Source organism: Cardiocondyla obscurior, linkage group LG01 (genome assembly GCF_019399895.1).
Source record: "Cardiocondyla obscurior isolate alpha-2009 linkage group LG01, Cobs3.1, whole genome shotgun sequence".
Lineage (NCBI taxonomy): Eukaryota > Metazoa > Arthropoda > Insecta > Hymenoptera > Formicidae > Cardiocondyla > Cardiocondyla obscurior.
The window spans coordinates 12,211,839-12,237,356 of record NC_091864.1 but is presented as its reverse complement, the minus strand read 5'-3'; the positions used below and the strand labels follow the sequence as shown (position 1 = coordinate 12,237,356).

General features: G+C 41.2%; 3 protein-coding genes and 1 non-coding gene across 10 annotated transcripts in view; 2 read left to right on the top strand and 2 right to left on the bottom strand.

Annotated features, from left to right (window-relative positions):
* Positions 1-25,518, top strand: part of Ets96b (Ets96B) — a 72,700-nt gene that overhangs the window by 34,087 nt on the left and 13,095 nt on the right. For 5 of the 6 annotated variants that reach the window (XM_070660032.1, XM_070660041.1, XM_070660047.1 and 2 more), the window contains one exon: positions 9,188-9,233. Coding sequence is in view for 1 of the 6 variants with exons in the window: in XM_070660048.1 (XP_070516149.1) it covers positions 22,257-22,313 (57 nt within the window). In the remaining 5 variants the exon portion in view is untranslated. Of the gene's footprint in view, positions 1-9,187; positions 9,234-21,656; positions 22,314-25,518 lie in introns of those variants that run through there. The other variant, XM_070660048.1, reaches the window with a different exon arrangement.
* Positions 1,643-1,714, top strand: Trnah-gug (transfer RNA histidin (anticodon GUG)). Its single transcript has one exon. It is a non-coding gene; the product is annotated as a tRNA-His (tRNA).
* On the bottom strand, positions 4,778-6,957 carry LOC139103127 (E3 ubiquitin-protein ligase MARCHF3-like). Its single transcript, XM_070657569.1, has 5 exons — positions 6,886-6,957; positions 6,622-6,800; positions 6,050-6,224; positions 5,489-5,679; positions 4,778-5,210 (listed from the first exon to the last, which is right to left on the bottom strand). The coding sequence occupies exons 1-5, from the start codon at positions 6,955-6,957 to the stop codon at positions 5,042-5,044; spliced, it is 786 nt and encodes a 261-aa protein (XP_070513670.1). The 3' UTR covers positions 4,778-5,041.
* LOC139104549 (solute carrier family 25 member 44) lies at positions 17,843-20,836 on the bottom strand. Of its 2 annotated transcripts, none has more exons than XM_070660079.1 (5): positions 20,607-20,836; positions 19,719-20,030; positions 19,312-19,619; positions 19,050-19,236; positions 17,843-18,966 (listed from the first exon to the last, which is right to left on the bottom strand). In XM_070660079.1, exons 2-5 carry the CDS (start codon positions 19,900-19,902, stop codon positions 18,647-18,649), a joined length of 999 nt encoding a protein of 332 aa, XP_070516180.1. In that variant the 5' UTR covers positions 19,903-20,030; positions 20,607-20,836; the 3' UTR covers positions 17,843-18,646. The 2 variants fall into 2 exon arrangements, with proteins under 2 accessions (XP_070516180.1, XP_070516190.1); XM_070660089.1 differs by lacking the exon at positions 20,607-20,836 and adding an exon at positions 20,126-20,572.

The window sequence follows — 25,518 nt, the reverse complement described above, 5'->3', positions numbered from 1 at the left end:
TGCGTATCCGTGGCACCCTGCTTTCTTAGCCTGTCCCCTTAGTAACAAATTCGACTTCCCTCCTCGTTCTCAACCCTTCTTTTTTTTTCTTTTCTCGCGGGAGGACGAAATACAGCGTAGCGCGCGCGGCGTGCTCCAAAAATACACCGCGCCGGAATATGAAACCAGAAGTAACCAGTGGCAAGGGCCAGCCCCCGGCATCTGGCACGACCGACAAAATATAATAACACGGCGCGCGTGCACGTCGCGTACGCGCGCACGCACTCACGCATGGCGCGTATGCGCGCACGATAAGCCATTCCTGGATAATCTCGAGGATTGCGCGTGCGATCGGCTCAGTCCACATCCTTCTCGGGATTTTTAAATGTTCACGCGATGTCACCGAAAAAATTCCCAATTTCAATTTTTCCAAATCTTTTTTATCAGATCGACATTAGATTTTTAAATTTTTTTTTTATATGTTTTATTTATTTGCTTCTTATAAAACTGATTTTATTATTTTTATTACCGAGATATTTATTTCTCTTCGAGATTAAGGCCAGATTCCGTAACTAACTTATATACAGCGTAAAGGTATAAACGAATGTCTATTCTGGACGCGAGTGAATCCGTACGTTCCACGAGAGTCGATTCGACGTGCTCGTCTGGCGTGCACGCTTCCGGGATGTTGCCGAAGGATAATCGGTCTTTCATCCCAGCATTTTTTTTTATTTTCTCCGTACACGCGACACCTTTCGGACAAAAACGTGATCGAAATAGACGGAGGCTTAATTAACATTTTACATCGCGCAATTCACGTCGATTGGTCTAGAATTAGCAATAAAACGAATTGGATTTAGGAAAATAGAATTTTTAAATACTTTTTGGTATATATAATTTGTTACGTGCTACTTACATATTCTTTTATGTAGTTTATACTCTGTAAACGGTACAAAATGAAATACATTAGTTACCAATGTCGCGCACGAAGATCGCCGTCGAGCTGAAAATAATAAAACGCGATGAACGATTTGGTCCAATAATAGCGCAAAAGTAGACGCGAAGGGCTCGTAAAATCTCGTTTCCTTGACGATATTACACCGCTAATTGCTAGGGAATCCAGGAGGCCGGTGAAACACCGACGAAATGCCGCTCGCGCGAAAAGAGGCAACGGGACCAGAGAATATTTGCCAATGAAAATATCTACTAATTCGTCGTTCGCGCATGTCGATCCTATCGCTTGTTGCGCAACTATTCGCATCTCGGTAACAACGGAGAGAATTAATTGTAAGTTCAGTCCTCGCGGTTATTAACACGAATTCCACGCTTTTAACGAGCAAAACGATACACATCTGTACATTTAATTATACATTTCCGCCGTAGAGTATTGGAAAACGGCCTTGAGATAAGGCGGGGGAGACCGGCTTACTAAATAAATTTTAAGGATCAGTTTGTTCATGTTCAACATTATATTTGCAATTACAATCGTAATCGCTTACTTTACTTACAATTAGACTGTTTGAATTCCTTTCACCACGGTGATGGCACGACTCGTAGCTATCGCAGCTGTAGCCGCGTCTCGTCTTCGCGCTCGAGCGATCAAGCGGATCAACGTTACAATAGACCAGCCAAGTGTTATCGATCATTTATCAATCCTCGAGTGGCCGTGATCGTCTAGTGGTTAGGACCCTACGTTGTGGCCGTAGTAACCCAGGTTCGAATCCTGGTCACGGCAGAATCCTCTCGGATTCTGCGTTTCGCAAACGAGGAGAATTTCTTTTTGTTCTTCACCGCGAACAGAAGGCTGACGCTATTTATACGAGTTTTTTTATTGCTCGTTTTAGCTTTAAAATTCGCCAGTTAACTGATTATTCTTTAGTTTATCAAAGTCTTTTTTTTTTAAGCGATCGCATCGTGCGAGAAGCGAAATCCGAACGATCTTTCGGCCGTCGAATCTTTCGTGTGCACGTGCACATAATGCGAAGTAAGGTGTGTTCCTTGGCAAGATTCCATCATCTTAGTTTACGTGTCGCACATTATTATCTTATAGAACTTGATTTTTAGTCTTGCCGTGTCGCTTCTCGATCACGCCAAGATATTCTCGCCGTCTTCTTTTAATCTTCGCCGCGATCGAAATCGCAATTCTCGCTGATGGCATAGAAGATTTTAAACCGGTCGCAAACGCGATTGTGAGATTTATATTCGAGTCACTTAACTATCGTATGATATACAGGCATTCTTTCGTACAGGCATACTTATCTGTTGTTTTGTTGAGTGTTTAAAATCTTTTATAATCAAGAAAATTCTTACGGCAACATATATTTTTGTATATTTTTATATAACAATGTTAATTTAAATATAAAAAAAATTAAGTGTCAAAGTTATGGCCGCTCGTTCTCTGGGCATTTACGATTTTATGATACGTGCAATTTGTTACAGTTTTAAAGAGCATGTAAACGAGCGTACAGTCGATAAGCCGAGGTTGTAATTACGTGACACGTTTTGAGATAATGTTGCTTCCTAAGATGAGTTAGCAACGTTATTTGCGGTGCTAACATGCCATGTTTTCTTTTCTTTTTAATTAATTATCGCGGAAAATAAAATAGTATTTAAACTTAATTTATAGCATCTTTTTGTGACGATTAAATTATCATACACAGATAGGTATTTCGAAATCGCGTTACGACGTAAAATTATTTACCTAAAATCTGAAATATAGCTTCTCTTAGATTAAATTTGAACTCTTTATTTTTAATTTGTGTCTCTTAACAACATATAAAAAATTCTGGATAAAAAACGTTCTCAATTAACACAAACTCATTTTTCACAAATATCAAAGTTTAATTTAATAATTTATTCGAATGAAATTTCAATTTACACTAAGAGAAAAAGAAGAAAATTAATGCCACATTTTTATTGAGGTGATGAATGATTCGTGGGTCTTTATAAAATGTTGAAGGAAAGGTTTATTATGTATATGACGAACAAGTGTAACGGTGCTATAATTATTTTACAATGCAACTCTTTTATAATTTATGGCTTTATGTAAATGATTGATTTGTTTGACTCGTGGCTCGCGTTTTCTCGGGAAATTTCTCGTTTATCACTTACGTGAATCGAAATTTAAGGACTACAGGTCCATAATAAATTTACCGGTGAGAAAAACTGTCTGTCAGCGAGACAAATATCCGCCGCATAAATATGATTTTTTTGTCGCGAGACCGGGAAAGGATTCACTATAACGCATACTCGTTGGCGGTATCCTTTCCGAACCTCCTTCCACTTTTTTTTTTTTTTTTTTTTTTTTTTCCCCGAGACTAGGAGCAGCTCACGAGGGGTTCCGCGTGTCCCGCGTGCACGAGGGGTTCGCCTCCGTAGAATCTGGAAGAACCGGATGCATCCGCAAGGATGCATAAAAGATTCATTTCTTTCTCGTCGTTAAAAGCCAAGTTCCGATATTCCAGTAATAAGCCGAGAGCGAATAACCGAGCGCGCAATTGAAATCGACGTGTACACTGAAAGCATCGAAATAGAAACAACGCTGACAAATTATTAACAATTATTCAATTTATCAATTTAAATTTTACAATAAAATTAAATTGACACGATTGTGTCAATGAAAGTTAGCGCGACGTTTGCAGACGAAAATTTTTTTCCTCGAACGAGAAGCGCGAAACTTACAGATGAACGTAATTATCCTGTCACGAATCAACGATAACACATCCCGGATGACGATGCCGGCCATTATCGCGCATTTAAATGTAAACTACATGCAGCAGGTCGTCGTAGGGATTCAAGCAGCGGTTCTCATTATCGGATAGTAACAAAGTTGATTGCGCGTACGTTAATGAACGGGATAATACGTCGTCTTCTTTATCAATATTCCACTCAATTCTAGGCGATGATTATCTGGTAAAATAACTTGAATAAAGTCATCGTCGTGGTGAATGCCCTGTTGCAAGTATTATTAAACTATCATCGATAATGGAAATTAGTTAAAGAACTGTCGGCATTGATCGGGAAGTCTACTTTGAAAAACTAAAAATTCCGTACAATAAGAATTATCAGACGCTTCGGAGATAAAATCTAATTATTATTACTACAGCTGATATTCTTCGCGGTAATGCATAAAATAATCTTGTATCTTTTACAAAAAAGATGAAAGATTAATGTAAGAGCCAGTGACATCTTAAATTCATTTATAAGCCGTGATACTTTGAATTACTTTAATCTTCAAGATAACGTAAATCAGTCTCGACAAGTATCTGTAATGGTTGAATTTAAAATTATCGATTATTTTTGGTTCAATAAAATCGTTGTAACGAAGAAATGTTAACAGATAAGTTATTTGCAATGATTCAGAGATCTGTTTCGAAAGTTTTATTACACGACAAGTAAGGCAGGGACATGTTTATTAATGAACTCAATTTTTTTTTTTTTTTACTGTACAAGATATACATAAATAATATCCCTGCACGCCGGTCAATTACTCTCGGTAACACGAGAGAAGATCCAATGGGGGTTTCACACGGCGATCCACCCGGGAGCAGGTTTATTCACTTGATTCATTCTTTCCTGTTCCTTTTGCTTTACATTTGCTCCGAATTTACGCTGACTATGTAAACGTATCTCGTGCATCGTTTACCGTAAAAACGAGTTCGCGATATGGTTGCGTTATTATTAAGAATGAAAATCTCACTGAGAAATTCAATGAAAACATTAAGCATTAATAATCTTTCAATTCTTTTAATCAAGCACAACAATCGATAGAAAAAAAAAAGGAAAATACAAAGTATTAAAATGATACTATAAAATCCGGACACGTGCATTTCCGGAAGTACATCAAATCGGATCGCGCGCACTCTCATTCAACTCTGATGCGGCGGGTCGTCTTTGTTACGCGGCAATGAGCTTCAATTAAAATGTCCAATTAATAAAATGCAATTAAATATTGCGCAGCTGTATAAAGGCTTCGGCAATGAGACAGGGATGGATGTAAAAATAGGAAACGGTTGTCGCAATTGAAAGGTTATTCCTGGCTTGCGATCGACGCAATTAAAAGTCACGCGAGCTCTTCGATCTCCTCGATTCTCCATTGTTCGAAATCATCTTGCGCGTCGAATTGACTGATCGATCTTGGCAGATCGACGCTGCTTTCAGCTTCGCCGTCGGGAATTAAACGGACCACATAGTTGTTTCTCCAATAACGCCTCCATCGATGCCCGTGCAATCTTTAATGTGAAAATGGCATATTGGTTTATATAATTACACTTCTCGCTGATCTCCGCGACGACACGGACGTGTCGTTCCTCAATTATTTCTCTCTTGCGATTAATTTTGAGACACGGCTGCTATTGTTTTTTTTTTTTTTCCAAATTTCTTTACAACTGCATAATCACATCCGTGTGCGTGTATGTGTGTTTCTGTAATATCTTAATTAACTCGATTTCCATTAACGGCTGTCTTTATCCGCGCACGAGCACGAGCTGATTTAAGTTTAACGGCTTACCTCCCTAACGTAATTATCCATCGCCAATAAGCTATCAGCGTCAATAAGCAGGTTGGTAGCATAGCGACTATCATCCAGGGTATCTCGTAAAAGCCGTTTCGCAGCAACATTTTCAAGGCCAAAGCGCATACGTAGCAGGAAAAAGCAGCCACGGGCGTGGTCATCGCCAAATACCCGATATCGAGCAGCATCTTCTCGCGAAGGCGAGCGTATTAGTCGAGATAATTAACAGTAATTAAAAGTCTAATTACATGGAGATTAACGTTGAGATGGTATCCTAAACCCAACCCATTAGACGTACCAATGTGCAACATGATTTCAATACAACACGATACCGTGTAGTTAATGCGATAATATTTCGCGTAGATCAATATTTCCTAACTAATATTAACGACAACCGTGAAATAAAAGATTCTTGGTTATTTCTTTTTCTGGTAATGAAAATGACTGTCGAGAACTTTGATATATTATTTTTTTACTTGGTGTTTTCGAGTAGAGTGGAAAAGGAGAGAAGGATAAGCGATCTCACTCTTTCTCTCTCTCTTTCTCTTTTTTCCTCACCTGTCGAGTGGCTATTACAGTGCGGAACCATATTACCACACTGCGAAAGAGGCTGTAACGTCGTACCCTCCTGATCGCATATTTGTAACCGCAGAGCTCGCATCTCACGCGCCCGGACTCGGTTAGCCATCTTTCAAGGCACTCGGCATGCACCAGGGCCACCGTACCCCGGCATCTGTCGTGTCATAAACGCTATATAAGGAAAGACAGCTACCTCTCTTAACTAAGCCAGTCTCTTATCGCGCAGTTTCAGTATCTTACGCGATAATCTACCGATTTACATGCCAACTCGCGCGTCATTCGGATATTCCTGGCAGAAATCTCATGATATCCTTGTTTTAATCGTGATTTGTTTCCCGCAGCTAATTTCCGGCCAAAATTTAAATTTAATTTGACACATTTTATTTAATGTTAATTAAAAAGAAAATAATATTTTATTTTTTTTTTTTTTGTTTTTTTTTTACTTAAATGGAAAATAATGAAAATTGTGATTTGAGATAAGAGATAAGAATACGAATGTTATCTTCGGGGGGAGGGTTTTTTTTCTTTTTTTTAACGCATTGAGCGCTTACTTGCAAGCTGAGATCAAAGGACCAACGTGAATGACACTCGATGATGTTGACGTCTGATCATCTTGATTTTGAGAGTTACATGACGAATGGTTTTCCACTATTAGAGCATGTCCGTCCATATGACATATTCTACAAATATCGCCAGAGGTAGCGCATGCATCTGAAATTATTTTAACTATCTATCTAAATATTCTAAATATTATCGACCCTCAATATGAGTTATAACTTTAATTTTCTCTGAAATAGAATTTATTTAAAATATACCATCATTTTCTTGTAATTTTGTATTATCACATTTTTCATCATTTTTCTCTCTATTTGGATCTGATTTCGCATTGTCCAATATTTGGCTTGCTTTCGATTCTGCTTGAATTTCTTCTCTAACGGAATTTTCTGAGCTTACTTGCGCAACGGAGTTATCACGTTCATTCGCCACTAATAAATGTGTAACACATGCTAAATGTTACAAATTCTTAATAAGTTTTTAATTATATATGTATTTTTTTAACGACAATAATTTTCTTTCCGAACTTATTACAATTTGAGTTATTTAAAATTAAGTATATTAACCTAGCGATATATTATACGTCTGTCTGATTAAAAATTTAACGCTAACCTATGTCATTTGTACTTCCGCTGATATTTTTAAACTCTGCATTCTCGACGTGTGACATCAAAGGTGCTTTGCGTGCATTTTGGTACACGCGCTTCCGGAACGAATAAAAAATTTTTCTCTCGGATTTATCAGGAACCCGCCGCGGCAGATGTGTTCATTTATATCTGTCACGTTACTCACGTCATCAAATCATGCGCGATCGATCTTTCTAAACAATCGATTAATCAGCTCGTTAACTCTGTTATACATTTGCTAACCCTATCTAAAAAAGCGTGTGATAAAAAGCTAATTCATGCGTTACTCACCAATTTTTTACGATAGGATAAATAATGTAATGTTAATTTCTAATGTGCAATGCATCAAAAATTTCCCGTCCCATTTAAACAGACTGCGGACTGTCGGTTGTACATACTTTTAATATTTTCTTTAAATACAACCGGTGTGGTTAAAAATTTTTGATGCATTCCACACATCTTTTTTTTCTTTGAAAGCAATATAATATTAGTACAAATAAATATATGTAATAATATTTTACAGAGAACTTTTACGAGGTGAAGATAATTCAAATTAAATTCAATTTTGTTTCGATTTGTTCCGCAGCTAACAAAATGTTTTTGTTGAAATTTTACAAATTTACAAATTGTCGCAATTAAATACGCGAAAGATGCGCAGCATTGATAAGTGGTGATGCTTAAAAAGATACGAAATTTCATGGTGTCCAGCTTCATTGAAAGCAACATAACCGCGAGAAAGCAAGGCACTTGCTTTCGTTATCGACTCTTTTTATCGTTTCGTGCTTCTTGCAAACGCATCAAGGCGACTTATTTCAATGCACGTCACTCACCCGCAGGATTAAGCGCACTCGGACACGCCGCGTCTTCATTTTTCAAGTTAATTATTTTTTTTCTTTTTTCCGTACTCCCGATGTTCGTGCGATAGTTCAGCGGTGCACAGTTTGATCTTACTCTCTAATAGGAGACTCAGGTAATTAAACTCTTGCATGTAGCGATGTAGCAAATCGACGTGATTTGTTTTGATAAAATCTCTCGTACGCCGCGGCGGCGGCAGCCGGTTTGCTACCTTGGGTGCGTTATACGCCTCGGCAGGAAATTAGGCTACTAATTGCGTATCGGCCAATAGTATGGCGTTAAACTAGAAATTGCGAATTCATCCAATCTCTTTTGACGTGGTAGCCGTGAGGTTGTGGTATCATGACGGTATTAACTTGCCTCACGGTCGTTTTAATTGGTACCAGCCGTATCGCAGATAGCGAACATCAATTACATCGAGATTGCATTGAATTAAAATCAATTTAACATTTATGAAATCTCAGGGCATAGAAGGATCACTTCGAGATTAATACGATAGTAAAAGCCTTCCTTCGCATCTGCTGAAAGTTTTCCTCGACGCCGTTAACGAAATATTCGCCGGAAGCGCGTTTATCCGATCGCGGGCGTAGTCACGGGAAGCTCAGAGTCGTCAACAACCACTTTCGTGCGCCACGAAATCGATCCTGTGTTTCTGGCATCGGACACGTTTCTCGTGGGCGGAGGTTCCGACGCCACCGTCCTGTCTCCGGTCGCAGAGTGGACCGGCGGATTATTCTTTTAATGCTTCCGCGATCTCGCGCAGGATATTTCGGAATCGGTTTCCGGCACCGCGAAATATAAGTTCAGCCTGTATGTGGGCGCGAGGCTCGGTTACGGGGACTCGGAGGGTTATTATTAGCGTCGTAGTCGGCCACTTTTCGGAAACACGCGACTTATGGATATCCGTTGACCTGGCGAATTAAAAAGCTGGTCGATTTCGAGCGCAAGACTGCATACTTCTTGCGGAGAAAAATCGACGATATAGCCGACCGGCCTTGCAATTACCGGGATCGACCTGTCGCCAATTACTTATTTTCATTACTTATGTCTACAATTTAAATTTTCCTTTTGTATGTTTCAGTGTCGTTGGTTTTGTTGCTGTAACTTCGCCGCTGCGCATCTAATTGGTAAGTTAGTAATATTTTCTTGCATGCATTATGATCTCGTTATGAAGAATTGTACAAAATACGATTTCCGAAAAATTATATCTCTCGTTCGATATATTTTGGGAGGGAATCCTGCTATATAAAAATTATAAAACAATATTAATCGTAATCTAAAGCTCGTCTTGAAGAGGTCGAAAATATCGGTGACGAGACAGCGGTCAGCAGGTGCACGCCAAGTACTCTGTTTTATTTAGTCTTCATTGCTTTCGTTTAATCTTCTCTTTTCAATCGTCATCCGACCGCTCCGTTTCTCGTGCTTGTGCTCGAAGGAAGTGTCAAGTCAACGGGGCCGTTTCCATAGATGCTATTTCTGCCAGGTGGCCGATGCCCGAGTCTAACCGACCGCCATTTTCTCACTCGACGTTTTTGGTTCAAGATTAATTAAATGCGTCTGGAAATAGGTACGACGGTCGGAGTCGCGAACGGGCCGCGGTAGCGAAGGGCGCCGGGGGTTTCACCAATGGTGGACTCTACGCACGGTTGGGTATCCGCAGCACACGATGTTAATCTTCGCACGCACCTCTCCCGCCAGGAACCAACGAAAGCAAATAATATACTTAAGCCGCGATCAAGACCCTCGAGACATTTCTAGGTGAACTTTTATTCTCGTAACCATCGTTACGACGCTTTATTCTCGTTTATTATTTGCGTCCGCGAATAAGAATTTAATTAAAAAGAACACGAGATTAAGTTGTTGAGAACTCTAGACTCAATATTAACGTTCTCCTTGTCGCGCGTATTTTGAAGTCGCAACAGCGGCTTTGCGAGTAAGCGAGTGTCGCGGAACGAAAGTGACCAGGCTTCTAAGCGAACTACTGAGGATGGACCAAGGCTCTGGGACGCTGGGTCATGTTCAAAATGAATGAATCTGGAGACTCATTCATAATCGATACACTCGCGTGATTCTAACCTAGCCGGCGGTGCCAACGAAAATTCATTGAGCTACAAAATAATCCAGAAACCTTCACCTCCCGAGACGGTACTCTAATTCGTTTTCGCAGTCAAGCGGATCGCCATCTCGTTGCACGAATTCTTCTCATATATCTCACGAAAAACGACGATATTTTTTTTTATGCTCTTCTCTGCGCGCATATTATACATCGAATTATTCGAAGACTCTCGCAGGCATTTTCTTTAAAGTTTATCGAGCACGAACGGTAGACGTCGATATATGTACGCACGCAGAACGCGGCGTCGCACGTGTTTCAAAGAAGATGCGGTTAGGGTCCATAAGCCAGCTAAAGATAGCAGTCGAAAGGGTCATTTCGCGAATCATTCTCCTTTCTTCTTTCCCTCTCTTGACCTTCTCCGCTTTCTCGTCCTCTCTTTCCTACGCGATCGCAATTTATAGAAAGCACTCGGCACCTGTCACCTTTTTCGCGGCTCACCGAGGACGCGCGCGTTCTGCCTTCATCACGGCTGCGGCCACAGGAATAACCGACGAACTTCGTCGCGCTCGACGAAGAAGAAACCGCGACGAAGGAACGTAAAGGAGAATACTTTGAAACATTTCATCACATCGCTGCTTCAAAACAGTATGCGCGGTTGACGCGACGGAATGTCTTCCAGGGAAACTAAAAAAAAAAAAAAAAAAAAAAAACCTTCCATCAACGGTATTGTTTTAAGAAATATTATTATACGAAAGGAGAGAAAGTTATTTTACGAAATATTTATAAAATTCAAGAAAGTGTAAAAATAAAATCTTTTACAAATTAATATTTTTAATTAAAAAATTACGCGCGGTTGAACGCGGCATTAAAAAAAACGGAAAAGCTGAAAGATTAAACGTCGATTTATCGTATCGGCGTAACATTGTAACACGGCGCGTGCGGTGGCAGTTCCTGATTACACGACAACACTCGTTAGTACACGGAACAGCGAGCGGCGACGTTAACAGGAAGCGCGCATCCGCGTGACCCGCAACGAGCGCCGTACCCTTTAAGTATTAACGGCGGTGCTCGCCCTACGTGATCCTCCTGCTTACAGCGCGATTCCGCTGTCAATCGCGCGATCTTCCGTTCCACAATCCAACACGTGTTTAAATTAACGCGTCGGCAACGATCGGAGGACCGACGTATATGCGTAGGTCCTGGGCGTACGCGCAGGAAGAAGCGAGACCGCCCGCTAAGCGATCCGCTCCCTAAGGGCTCGGGCTATAAAAGATATACAGAAATCTTTGGGATAACCGAATTCACGGGCGTAAATCAATTCGAATATGATATCCGCCGTTAAATGAACGAGATGGGTAGTTCGATCTCGACAATTTGAGCCGTAAAAAGTGTGATGTATCTCCCGATCTGTTAAGCGCCCGCGTTAACGAAATTTATCGTTTCCTTTGTGCGCGCCGCTGGGCGCGGGTAAGTGAAGGGCGCACCCGCAGCCTTGGGTGCAACGCGTTCCGATCGACGTCGTCGAGTGCAGTTGGGACCGTTGGGATACGTACCGAGCTACTTGCCCGGGGTCTGGCGAACGTCTGGGACAAATGCCACCCTCGCGCCGTTTACGCGTCGAAAGCAAACACAGACGGCAAAAAAGCGATCTCGGTAGTAAAAGGGCGACGCTGGGTACGTCGTCGTCGCGTCGAAACGCGGCACCGTTCCACGTTGCACGAACGCTGACCGTGCTTACGTAAGCCCACGGGCTCGGAACGTTCGCTTCGGTAATCAGAGCAATGTGAATTTGATGCACATCGAGCGTGTTTACTTTTAATTGTCTTATCTGCTTTATGTGTATAAATATTACGGACATTTTCTCTCTCGCGCGCCGCCACAGCCTGTAATTAATCCCTCCGCGCGGTCTCATTACGGCAATTGTAGCAATTGCAGCTGTAATTCATTATGGATGAAGCATTTTATGGAAGCGTTCTCTAGAATTGATGTCACTGACGTGCGGCGGAAGTTGAAACAATAGCGGCAAGCGAAATTCATTCACGACGCGGCAAGGTATTTACATTCAAGAATTGACGGACGTTAATTGAAAATAAAACTCCTGTTTTTTTTTTTTTCCCCGCTGATGAAGGGTGCCGCGCAAAGTCGTTCTCGTCTCGTAATCCCGATTTCGTCGCGTAACGTCGGCGATGCGCGAACTGGGCGACACAATCCTATTTTTGCGAATGCACCAGACAGTTGGACGTCTCCACCGGCGGTTCTATTTACGTATCACAGCGAGCCGCAAGCGACGAGACGTAAAATACACACGGGGCACTGGCATTATTAGCGCGACGTCTGTTGTCCGCATTCGCGGGGTTTAATATAAAGGGACCCGATAGTTTTCCTTTTGCTAGCTGTCGCTGTCACGTAGATTTCGCTTGTTAGCGCATCTATAGATTCGCGTAGCTTTTTCTGAATGCGAATACGAGAAATCGTACGATGGACATTCACATACAATTTGCATCAAGACTTTCTGATTTAAGTAACAAGAAAAGTTTAGGTACATTTAAACGTCACATCTTTGAAAGAAAGATTTATTTGGAATTTAATTAAAAATTCTTAAATACGTTGAATTATTTTTTTTTTTTTAACTGAACGATGACTCGCTCAAAATCGTAAGAGACAAACCGTATCTACCTGTTTATCTAAACTGCAGCGCGAGAAGAATCAGGATCTTTCTAATGGCAAGCAGATCTTTGTGGTAGCGAACCTTTTTAAACGAGACATGTTACGTTAATAAAAGTTAATTTCATTATCTTTCTGATCGAGAAAATTCGTCACCGTGCTATAGGATGCAGAGCTTTTGCTTAACGGCCGCAAAGATCCGGCATGGTATCGTCGAAGCATTCCCTGCGGGAGCTGAGCGCATCGCGTTCGTGGCATTAAAGCTAATGGCCGTAATAAAGGGTTCCCTTCGGTAAGCATGGACGGTTTGTCGTACCGTAAAAATGTTGTCGTAACATGAAAATTCTGCCCCGGCGCGTAATTACATAGCCCTTCGGGCTTCTTTCCGGGCTACCGTGTCGCCTCACGGTAATCGCAAGGATCTGGCGTTGAATTTGTCAGAAGAAGAAATCGCGCGCCGAGTTTTTAAGCTCCTCCCGCCAGGATTTTTTTTTTTTTATTTTTTCTTTTACTCTCGTTCCTTCCCGCCGACGATAACAGAGATATCGTTTGTTATTAGCTTCTGCGGGCCGCCTCGCCGGTTTTTACGACCGGTCCACTGCGCTGTCGCACGAGCGAGACCTTTCCAAAAGACGCGATTTTGAATTTAACGGCAGTTTATGCCAAAGAGCACTCCGCCGCGTCTTATCGGTCATATTTCTTTTCTGCGAGCGACGAAGATGCGTCCTCGCTCCTCTTGAATTCCACTCCGTTCTATCTCGACTATTTTCTCTCTCCGCCTCGTTGTTTTCATCCTTCGAGTGCAAAAGCGGAGGAAAGGATCGGTGCCGTGAAGCAAGAATTTGTGAGACTTCCAAGAGGAATGGATTCACGGGAGAGAACTGACGTCGCCACTTTACACATTGGATGTAAACCTTTTTGTAAAATATTCATTGCGGTCTTTACATTCGTTCAAATCATCGCGCTAGGTCTTTTCCTATAATAAAGAGCACTCGGCGGAGCTGACCCTGAGAACCGAGATAAAGATGTAAAGCTCGCGGCATCGCTCGCAAAAAAAAAATTGCGTTGAATTAACTTATTAGATTTCATGCCGACTGGATTTATAAAAGGCAATCCCGTTTCCCTGCTGATGTCTTATAATGTATCGGAGTATAATTTTAACGCGCGCGATTCTCTTCAGCTTAGGTGTCCGTAGCTCTCCGCGCGTATTTCAAGCCGAGGGCGCATTTTGTACGTAAGTATAGCGCGTTGTAACCGAGCGTGCGAGACGCGCGGCTAATCCGCGTTTCTTCCAACGCTGGTCGTGCGAGGGGTCGGCACTACCGGTCTAAATTCGCGTCCGCGTAAATCATCGCGCTCACGCACGTGCGTGCCCGCGGCCACGCGCCGCGGGTGAACCGCGTTCCCGTCTCTTATCCTCCTCGCGAGTTCCTTCGCTCCCGCCTGTCGGAAGATAGCCGTATCTCGCCGTGCGTATCTCTTTACCTCGCAGTTAATCCCTTCGCTCCGCTTCGGTTCGCATCGCGTCGCATTCACGGGGGAAACGTGTTACACGCTCGGGACCGAACCAGGGGATCGTCCGTCACAAGGTCCGCGAAGCGAGAATGTACATCGCGTTGCGTTAGTTAGTTACAATTGCAAAATACCTAAGAGCCACGGTTTTAACGAATTTTTTTTTCCTCGACGCCACTCGATTCTCTTTCCTTTTTAAGATTTTTTTTTTTTTTAATTAAATTTTTTTTAATATTTAGCATTTTTTGCTCCTCGTAACTGCTCCTCTTAATTGACCGTTTGATTAATGACTGCCTGGTGATTAATGGGCGTAAGCGGCGACGACAATAACAGCTGCGATAATGACAATAATAGCGCGTAATGAGCGCTGGCTTTTTAGCGGCTCTAACCATGCAGATGTGCGTCCCGATATTACCGTGAAGAGGCAGCATCGCCGCGGGTACGCGACGAGGAAAAACCGTGGAGAACGATTAGAAGTCCAGGTTGAGGATCTCTCTCTTTCTCTCTTTCGTGCGCTTAAGCGCAGCCGGTCGTGGCACGTGAGCGCGCTCGCACGCACGCACGTGCGTGAACGCGATGATTTACACGGTACGCAGATTTAGAACGTACCCGCCGGTTGTTCCTCGGGTATTCGTGCGTGCGTGGTCGCGTACAACCCGAACATGTTCGTGCGCACGACATTTTAAGCGGACTTTAAAAATAACATTAGCTCGTGAGGTAAAAAAGCTTATTATGTAATGTATGCTGTGTTAAGTAACGTATCATCGAATTTCGCATAACTCTAAACGTCCCGACCATGAATATTATTAATTGTTTTTTTTTTTTTATGAAAATCATCAAGTTTTATATTTTTCGGATATTCAGAAAATTCTCGACTTCGAGATAAAATCCGTATGATAACTCGATATCCGAAAATGTGACGGTTTAAGTAGGTAAAGGAAAAAAATAAATTCGGATTAGCTCGATCTTCGAGGATATCTCGTTGCCTTCAAAAATCGAAGCGTTCATCTCTGAATCAATGTCTAATAGGATATTTAAGCGGCCGCGTAAGCATATTACTTTTTTTTTTTTTTTTCTGGGCGTGTTATTTAAAAGTGCCACAGCTCTTTACAAAGAACATACTTTTTTCTCGAGCGAGGAACTCCCTTGCTACTCGAAAAAGAGAAGCGACGTTTAATGTCGCGCGACTCGACTGCTAGACGATGCGACCGTGGAGGACCTTGCCCACCGTCTGCCCTTCGAGCAGTTCGAATTTAGAAGAATTTGGTTCCAGGAAGGCGTAATTGCAAGGGATTTTGTCGCAGCAAACCATTTCCACATGCTGATCATTTCGCGTAATCCTTGTTCCACTTGCTAGACACGTCTCTCGAAACATCTTGGCTAAGCATCGAATTGTTTTAAATAATTAAATACGACACCGTGCGATGCAAGTTTTCGTGTATTGAAATTAATCACGTCGAACACCGGTGAGGAATTTTTTCGCGCGAACGAGACCGCGAGACGGTTAAACTTTAATAATTTCTCGTTTATAAAAATATTCGGAGAGAAGAAGGCTAATAATACACGAGTGCATTACGCGCAGCGACATTTTAGCGCGTTAGAGTTCGTCGTTCCCCGCGCGAGCTATTCTCTTCCACGTATCACCGTGCTCGTTTTGCCTGTAGCGAGCGGAGCATAATGAGGGAGGCGAGAATAGTCCTTAGAAAATGAAGCAAGGAGAGGTCGCTTTGGAAAAGAGGCCTCTCGGCTGCCGAGAGAGAGATGACTGACGAACTGTCGCTAATGAGAGAGTGCGTGCGTTCTGTATTTTCCTCCTTCCCTGAACGTGAACCTTTGAAAATTCGGTTAACGACTTGGGCGAACAACGGGTCTCGTCTCCTGTTTCGGCTCCGAATTCCTTTAGTCACGAGTGCCCCGGGTTGCTTCTTTTTTTTTTTTTTTCTCAAAGAAGCGCGAAAGTCAGTCGTGTAAAACGCGAAACGATTACTCGAAGCACGAGGTGGGAGATATTTTCGCCGCGAGTATATATCTTCTTAAGAAAAATTGCTCAAAATTCAGTGCTCCGAGTTTCACGACGGTATATAGAACACGAGCGAGCCTCCTCGACAGCGGGTGTCGTTTAGCAATCGCGGAGACAAAAAGAAGGGATTCGCTTTAATGTGCCCGCGGGATGAAAAAGATCCATTGCGGTGATCCCCTTTTTAGACCGCCTTGGCGCTAATCCTCAAAGAACGAGAAGGCGTATACATCGTTCTCCGAATAATATTCTCTTTCCTCTTTTGCTGCGTCCCGATCCACGAAATGTTTGATCTCGCTGGAAATAGGAAACGCTCGGTTTCTCCATTTGCTCGGCTGCTGTTGCCGCTTGCGGTCGGCATTGCACTCTTCGTATTCACTTACGCATCGTACGCAAGTCCGCGTTTATACGTATGGCGAATATCGAATATGATCTACCCGCGAGAACGAAGAATAAATTTGAAAATGCGCATTAAAACTCGGTTATAAATTGCGTCGAGCATTTAGCGATGACTGCGATATATCGAGGATTTACCGGTGCAAGAAAACAAATTGCTGCGCGCGTAGGAAATCTGACGATAAGCCTGCCTGTGTAGATAACGAAAATGCAAGGCGCAGAGAAGTTGCGTTAAATACAACGGCAGATAGCGGTGTGACTTTACAGATAAAATATATCATTCGAGATCACGTGCTCGTATAACCGTTCTCACATGTATACGTCTTGACGCGTACTTATACAAATTAAAGCGCGCGTTAAGCTTTACTTATCAAGCCGCACGGTTGAATTAATTAGAATTAATTTAATGCGTTTGATTAAATTAATAAAATGCGCTCGTGTTCGGATGCGAGTGATAATTATTAATACCTTTATTTATTTAACGATTACTGCGCGAACGATCGCGATCAATAATAACTAACGTGCAAATGAGGAAGAATCGACTTGAGGTCTTTTCTCGCGTTCAACAAATGAGACAACTCGACACTTAGGCACATCGCGATACGATTGCGTAATTATAAGTTTCGCATCGCCTGTCGAAGGCCGCTTCGCGTGGATTCGATTAATCGGTGAGCGTGGCATTATCTCGACCCTGGAATAATTCATGTATCCCCGCGGTGAGCAACACCGACGACGCCCGGCCATAGAAAATCTTGCAGGGTCGATCTGGCGCCTAGTCATTGAGGAGATGTCAGATCGATCTACTGCCTGATGCATACCAATCGATGCATCCGTTCACGTAGGATCTCAGACACGCCGCCGGTCTTTGTCTACCTCTCTGGCCGTTCAATCTTGATCCCCAGCTGATTTGCATGTCAGGGGAATTACGTTCGAAACGATACGCTAATTTACTCGCGTTGCGCTCACGTCGCACCGCAGCAAGCGGGGCTTTCAGACCTTCCGCGGACGGTAATCAGAGCTGTCCGCGCGTAGGTAATACTTACGAGGTACGGAGCGGGTTGTTCCGACAGGAAACAAGCAGTTACGCGCGATTTAATATGGCCAATAAAATTTATTATTATTTTTACGAGGTTCTTGGGGGATTCTCGATTTTACTGTTTGGTATATGTACATACATACATATGCAATGCGGGTGGAAATATTGAACAGTGATAATTCTTAAATACGCGACATATTTTCTATTTCAGTAACTCAGTATAATCCGCTTGAGTCGGGTATTACATTCCATTCGTATTTCAAAAACGGCCGATATATGTAATACACGTACGCTCGTATTTGACTAGGATTATCGTTAACGTTATGAACTGCCGCGTGTTTAAAATACACAAGCCGTCTTTAAAATACAAGCGGGACATATTTGTATCACAGTAACATATCTAACACATGTTACGAAGTTTGTACTCCATGATGCTAGCGTATAAAATGCGCTTTATTACATTTACAAATACTCACCTAATTACCGTCACTCGGAACTATTGTTTTATGTACAATGTAAAGTTTTTCCTCTCTAGAGACTGCGTGATATTATCGAACTGGGGTGCAAAAATTGTAAAGATAACGCACGGTTGATGACGATACACAATTATGTAGATTATACTTTTTTTTTTTTTTTTTTTTTTTTTGTAAAAGAAAAGTATTGTAATCACCCTGAAAATCTGACGTAGCTCAATATCACTTTCATAGCCGAAGAAAATTAATGTTAATGAATATTATAGAATATTTTTCCCGATAAAATTTCTGATTAAACCGAGACTGTGCTTTTTCGATGTGTAGAGTGACAACGTCGAAGAACACGTCGCAGTCGTGAATTAATAAAACTCAGTTCCGTTTGTAGCTCACCACCGAACGTAGCTCTTGTATTCTTCAGTTATACTAACTCTTTTGATCGTCTCGTAACCTAAGATTATCGAGAAGCTAAAACAAGCGGATTGTACGAGTCTCGCGGAAAGTCCTTTGGTAAACATGTGCAACCCTTCCTCGATCCACAATATCCTAAACGCACTGAACATACTATCTAATCGTTGCACTTGCAATCTCGCTCTCACAATGTCCAGAGGATTCGTGATGATCGTGGTTGTAAAACCACCTAACGTGCCTGCCATCGCCTGTATACACAAATGTGAGAACCATACCGGGAGTAACTTTATAAGCTCGTCTATAAAAAAAAAAAAAGACAAAAGAATGATTACTTTTTTTATTTAATTACTTCATTATAAAATTTAAAGTATAACATTTTACCTTGATAAACTGTGTACAGTCCCCACCACAGAGCGCTATTGGGTACGTAGGCGCACAAGGAGGCCATGTACCCTCGGTAAAAACCGCGGTAACCATCTCTTTGATAAATTAACTTTATTATTTCCGCGGAGATTTGCGCGCGAGTTTTCCCAGGTTCGAGAGTCACGCCTAAGGGATTCATTCCCATCTGCAAAAGAAATGCAAAATTAATACCTCGAGCGAATCTTAGAGGGAAAGTTTAGGTAGAGATTTTATAACTGACCTTATCGACGTACACCCTGCCGTGCTTAGTGTTATTTATACCGAGAACCATTAGGTGCTGACTGAGAACGTCGAAGGGTACGACTATAGTTTGCCCGACTAAACTCGCAGCACCACCAGCGATCAACGCTTTGACCTTCGAGTCGACGCGTCCGAGAGGTGTATCTTGCGTGAGCAAATGCCGCACTCCCTCATAGGTCGATACGTAAAACACCCCAGAGACGATCTGAATGGAGCTTATCCAGAAGCCCCGATAAAGTCCCGAGAAGCCTTCTACTTTATAAATTTTTCTACAAGCATCTATCATACCTGGAATATAAAATATGTTGAGACTTGAAAAAAAAAAAAAAAAAAATATGCTGTATAGACTCAATTAAGTTTGTTCACGTAGAAATTAATTTACGTTACCATTATACATGTGGTTTTGTCTTTGAACCTGAAGACGAGTCTTGATCACCGTCAAAGGGTACAGGCAACACCTGACTGAGAACGAAGACAGCATACTGAGGGGAAAGAATTTGGTCTTGTCCATCATGTCCCACTCGATGGTGCGGATGAACGGCGTTGCTTCCACCGCAGACATATCTTGCATGTGGATGGATAGGGTAGTACGCGACGACAAATGTATCAAGTAAAGAGACTGGCAGGAACTTTAACCTAACTTGATGCAGCATATCTCATCGATGTATTACGAGCATTAATGCTCGAAATTCAGTAGATCTGTAAATTAATAATCGTTAACGATTTAAACGGAATATAAATGGGAAATTAAAATTAAAATTATAAAGTTGAACTGAAAATTAGGTTAAACTAACCTCAAAATAGAAGAAAAATAATTTTCGAATTAAAGTCCATATTACTTTATAATATATATACGTTGTATGTAATTAAATTAATTATCTTATTCTAAAACAAATAATTTCAATAATAAAGGGAAATTAATAACCCTCAAGGTGGAGCAAGTACAATGAGCACAAGCGAAGGCTAAGCGTTACAACACTGGAGCAATTCATTGCTTCAAAATACAAGTCGTGTCTTTCTTATATTACAAATATGAATAAATGTGTTGAGGTATTTATTTCATACGATAGTGAGGCTATTGTTAAAAAATTCAAAGACGTGGTTAAGAAATTTTTACAATGTCGGTAATAAAAGATAAACAATTTGCTGCTCTTGCTATCGATAATTTGCACTGATAACGTGTAAGTAGAAATTTATCGGTACTATTGATCAAGCGGTTGCGCAAAAAAAAAAAAAAAAATGCAAGTCATTTACGAAGAATCTATTGTTACTTACAATGACGTGACCGTCTTCGGGTTTTACTCCGAAATGTCCTCGACGTCTGTTTCGGCTCTACGAATGGGGGGGGGGAAAAAAAACCTTCGATGTTTACAGCATAATCGGTGACGAAATGCCAGCCGCGTTATCGCGCGTACGTCTTAATAAATTCCCGCAAATTCATTTTCATTGACGATTTTGTGATTACGGAATTGTCCCGAGATAAGTAAGCTATGGAAAATTGTGGGCCATCCGTTCGGTAAGGTTGTCGCGCACGCGCTTATTCTTCTCGGCAGTGACATCTCAGTGAAAATCCTGACTGTTGTAGCACGAGGTATAACTACAGATGTATAAAGCGGTAACTTCTACCGATAACAAGCTTGCTATTACTAATATACATTTCGATCAAAGCTGTGTCCCTTTTTTTTTCTTTTTTTTGTTTAATTTTAGGAATAAATGATTTTAAAATACAGCTTTTATTTTGGATTCTAAAAAAATGTTAATAATTTATTTATTATTAAAATTACAGCTGGTCAGTTTCTTTCAACATTTTTTTTGTAGACTTTCTGTGCAAAAATGGAAAGTAATTTCAAGTTAGATTAGATTTTTAATTTTTTTATTAATTAATGTATAAAATTAAAGATCTTTGAAATCAATTATAATTTTTCGTGGCGTTTTAAAAATTTTATCTGTACTATAATACGGTAGCATCTGAAAATAAAATTATAAATAAAATATAAATTCTATTGTATATTAAAGACAATTAAATTTGCTATTTGTTTTGAAACTGACTAAATTAAATTAATTTTTTGTGTTATCGAAATTAATTAAAAGTATATTTTTTGGAATATAATTTTAAAATATATAATGAAGGTTATTACGTTTGTACATTTTCCCAAGCAGTCTTATAACTTTCGTAATAATTCATTAGATAATTATAATTAAAATTTTTCTGTTTTATAAGTGTAAATTTAATCAGTCGAGCTAAATCTGTCGCGCGCGATACAGCGGAATAATTTTCATAAAAAATTGACGGTAAATTTGCGAAACGTTTCTGCAGGTTGCGCCGTATACCGTGTCGATAAGAGTTTAACGTTCTTCAACTTATGCTGGCGCACACGAAGGGTTGCAGGCTCTACGTTGGACCCGGCTGGCTTAAAGTTTTATTAAAACGCGTCTCTAGTCGCGCGCAAATATCTCGATGGCGATCGAATCAAATTTGCTCGGAGCTCGAGCTGAGAGAGCCCGTGGTCCTCTCTCGCGTGGAGGTTCGCAGTTGCAGCATCCCTCATCCCTCGTTGATTTCGGTGCTCGCATGTCGCCAATGAGTTTCAGGCTCCGCCCAGCACCCGGTTAGGCAGTGGTCGACAAGGAGGCGAAATACGCGCAGGACTGATTTCTACGTCATATTGGGGGCGTATACCGTAGCTCGGAGACACAACCCTCCGGCTCCGGCCGCGAGGGTGGCTCACCCCTCTGTTCGCGCCGAGATCAAATCACTCGATTCAGTGCTATCTTCGATCCTCGCGTTGTAACACCGGCGATCGGGGCCTACGAAACGCGAATTCCGATTGCGCGTTTCCTCGCAATCCTGAATTGGTGATTCCCGTGTGTCTGTAGTGAGGAGTTTTGGATTCGATCACCAAATTCGCGGCAAACCGCCGAGTTATGATGAATCTTGCCGATCAGGAGGTGCCTGCCGCAACAACAGAATTGGCGGGTTTAGTAAGTACTTGAATGTTCATCGGTTATTTAAAGGATCTGATGCATTAATTTTACAAAAATTTTGTTATCTATTTGTTGTCACGTTATATAATTTTTATTTCTAATTTTTGTTAATAAAAAACAATATCTTTTAATTTATTTGCATATTGAGAGCTAAGGAAAATAATTAGATTTGTAAAGTTTTATTAATTTAATTTACTTTTATCGTGCGCGTCAAGAAGAATAATTTTGAAATACATATACAAACATTTCTTTGAATTATATTTATATTTTATTTTTAATTCGGATCAGTAAAAAAAAAGAAAAAAAAATACAGCAAAACTATATCTAATTTTTAGATTTTGATTTATTTTTATAAATCAATATTTTTGATTTATAGAAATATTTTTAGAATTCAATATTTGATTTATTTCTATAAATCAATATTTCTATAAATAAATATCATTTTTTTATCGTTTTATATAAAGAAACTTAGTAGAAATTAATATGATTCTTTTAATAAACAAAAAAACAACAGTTAAAATTCAGAAAAATTATATTACGTTTAGCCATGACAGAAACAAAGCATTTTTCTCGATCGGTTTAAATTTGCGAAATGAAATGTTACATTAACAGCATCCGAGAAGATGCTACGTATCAATGTCGGCCCGTTAAGACCCGTAAACGCTGTTGCATTAAGAGCCGCTCCGTTTGATACGGATATCCGTGTCCGACTTCCCAGCACAATGAGATCCAGGGTCATCGCATGTACAATGCGGAGACACTCGAGAGATGATCGCTCGGTCGGGTGGCGAATTGCCGCGGCACGCGCCTCCACGCTCCGATGGCTCGTCCCACGGGGTGCCACCCCTTTTGTGTCCTCTAAACACGTAATTGTCGTCGTTATTCCTCGCGTGCGTGCGTGCGTGCGTGCCACCACCGTGACGACACGATGCGCGGGACCCCGCGGGTGGTCAATGAACAGAAAGAGGGGATGACTTGCCGAGTTACTTGATTTATGTTTGTTGATTCTAAAAATCAGCCGATTCCCACACGCGGACCCTGTCTCACCGTTGGACCGACGGCGCCGTTTAATTGACTACCACGAGAGACGGCATATGCCACCGTACTCGACTTTCCCATGATTAGGGGTGGCCTCGTTGGGAATGGGGCGTGTGGCCATTTGTTTATCTACTTGACTTTTCGACGAGCTTCGGCGTTAAGCTAAATCCCTGACCACATAATTGTCTTCTCCTTGTCTTGTAATATTGTAATCTTGCGAGATAAAACGATGTATTTTCGTACGACACGATCGCCACACTCTTTGACACGATTTTTGTAATTAAATTGATGCTGGATCGATGGAGAAAAGGGACTCGATGCGAGAATAAAGTTACGAAATTTGGATTCTTTCAGCGCGATCTTTGAGACGGGCGCGTTGAGAAGCAATTAGCTGATAAACTTTGACACAAGGCGACGCGTTCTTTAATCTCAGGATCTCTTCCATGCTGCCTCTCTCGCCGGGCATTGTCCGTCGTCCCAGTGTTCACCGTCATTATCTTCGCGGCTGCTGAGGGTAGGAAGACGGCAGGGAAACTTTCTTGGCGAAGTAACACGACTTGGCGCGCTTGTGATTGATAAAATTGACCGTCCTTGCCATTATCGACATGTAATTAGCAGTAAAAGCCTCGACCGCCTTTTATCTGTCCGCTGACCAAAGTGGAGCACGGACCAAACGTGCAGATAACGCTAAAAAATGTCTGCTTTAAACAATTTTTAATTCTTGTCAGATTTTAAGATAGAATTTTATTTTTATTTTTATTTTACGCACGACGATTTTCAAGCGATTTGAATATATACTTTACGTATGCGTTGCATTCTGATCTTCTTTTTAAAAATGTTATCTACATCACGAGAAAAGAGAAAGTGAAAATAATTCTACCCTGAATTTTCAATCGAATTTCACATTGCTTATTTCTCAGCAGGGCTTTAGGTTCTGCTTCTTACTCCAGCCATAGCATTTCAAGTTTATTGCTAATCTCTCTGTCTAGAATTGCTTATCCGTCGTTCGTCATTCCTTTCGATACCTCCGTCTCTATTAATCTATCTTTTCAGCCGGGGTCGGATGATCGCGGAAGGGATACAGTTCGGCGACGTGTCGTTCGCTCGATGACTTTATTATAAACCGAAGCGAAGTGCACAATTACCAGGAGGGTGGAGAACGAGATTCGGGATGCCGTGGCGGGACCCCTTGCGAACGACGGGGCGTTCCCCCGATCCGTCGTGGGTATCTCGTTTTCACGAGAGGCATAAACGCGCGCATATATACGAACTCGCGTGCCGAATGTTCAACGCGCGTTCGCTTAAAACGACATCCGCTGGGAAAGGCCACGAGGCATTAAATGGTACGCGTTTCCCGCGTTTACGCCTTTCTGCTTACGCATCATTGCTTGATCAGTCTGCTGTTAAATCCTGTTTAACGAAAAGAAACTGGAACGGTGTTGGAAAATCAGCTTCGGCAAAGTAACTATTTCGATCCAAAACAATTAAGCTAATAAACGTAACTTTTATATTCTAATTATAGAATTAAAATATTAGGGTAGGGTGTACATATTTAGTTAATACGTTGTAAACCTTTTTTTTTAGTCTATTATGTTCTATGCGTGTTTTAGAAAATTTGAATTTTATTAAATTAATCTTTACCGCTGGTTTCATTTGCAATTGAAATACTCTGACGTGTCTTCCGAATCGTTTTTGCGTCGGTAAATATATATACATAATAGATCGACAAGCGTATTAAACATTTAAGGCGGTATTAGTGAATGTAATTAAAATTTATGTTGAAGCGCACGGATTACAGGCGCCGTGCCATCGCGGCGGCTAATTGCGGACGACGATTAATTGCGATCAAAGGAAAATCTCGAGGAGAAATTATGAACAAATAATGAAACTTTGAGCAGCGTGACTTCGCCGGATGCTCGTTAATATCAATGTACCTTCTATCAAAAATATCCGACATTGAAAGCCGCGTTATAGTATACAATATTTTACGAATAATTCGAAATTTTAAATGCTATGTCGTTATGTGAATGAATTCAACTTTCCACCAACGCTTTTTTTTTTAATTCTTTTTTTTTCCAAGTAGCGCAGGGTTTCACGTAAAACATTTTTTTTTTTTAACCGCGACGGCAGCTTGTGTTTCCGTCTATAGTCAAATTTCACGGAG

Bases quoted from the DNA above. Each gene is read 5' to 3' on its own strand.
- LOC139103127 (XM_070657569.1), bottom strand. From the start codon at position 6,957: ATGCGAAATCAGATCCAAATAGAGAGAAAAATGATGAAAAATGTGATA. The intron at 6,801-6,885 runs GTATATTTTAAA...ATATTTAGATAG, and splicing joins AAAATTACAAGAAAATGATG to ATAGTTAAAATAATTTCAGA. The intron at 5,211-5,488 runs GTAAGCCGTTAA...TTCACATTAAAG, and splicing joins TGGATAATTACGTTAGGGAG to ATTGCACGGGCATCGATGGA.
- LOC139104549 (XM_070660079.1), bottom strand. From the start codon at position 19,902: ATGCAAGATATGTCTGCGGTGGAAGCAACGCCGTTCATCCGCACCATC. The intron at 19,620-19,718 runs GTAACGTAAATT...TTTATATTCCAG, and splicing joins ACAAAACCACATGTATAATG to GTATGATAGATGCTTGTAGA. The intron at 19,237-19,311 runs GTCAGTTATAAA...TTTCTTTTGCAG, and splicing joins GCAGGGTGTACGTCGATAAG to ATGGGAATGAATCCCTTAGG.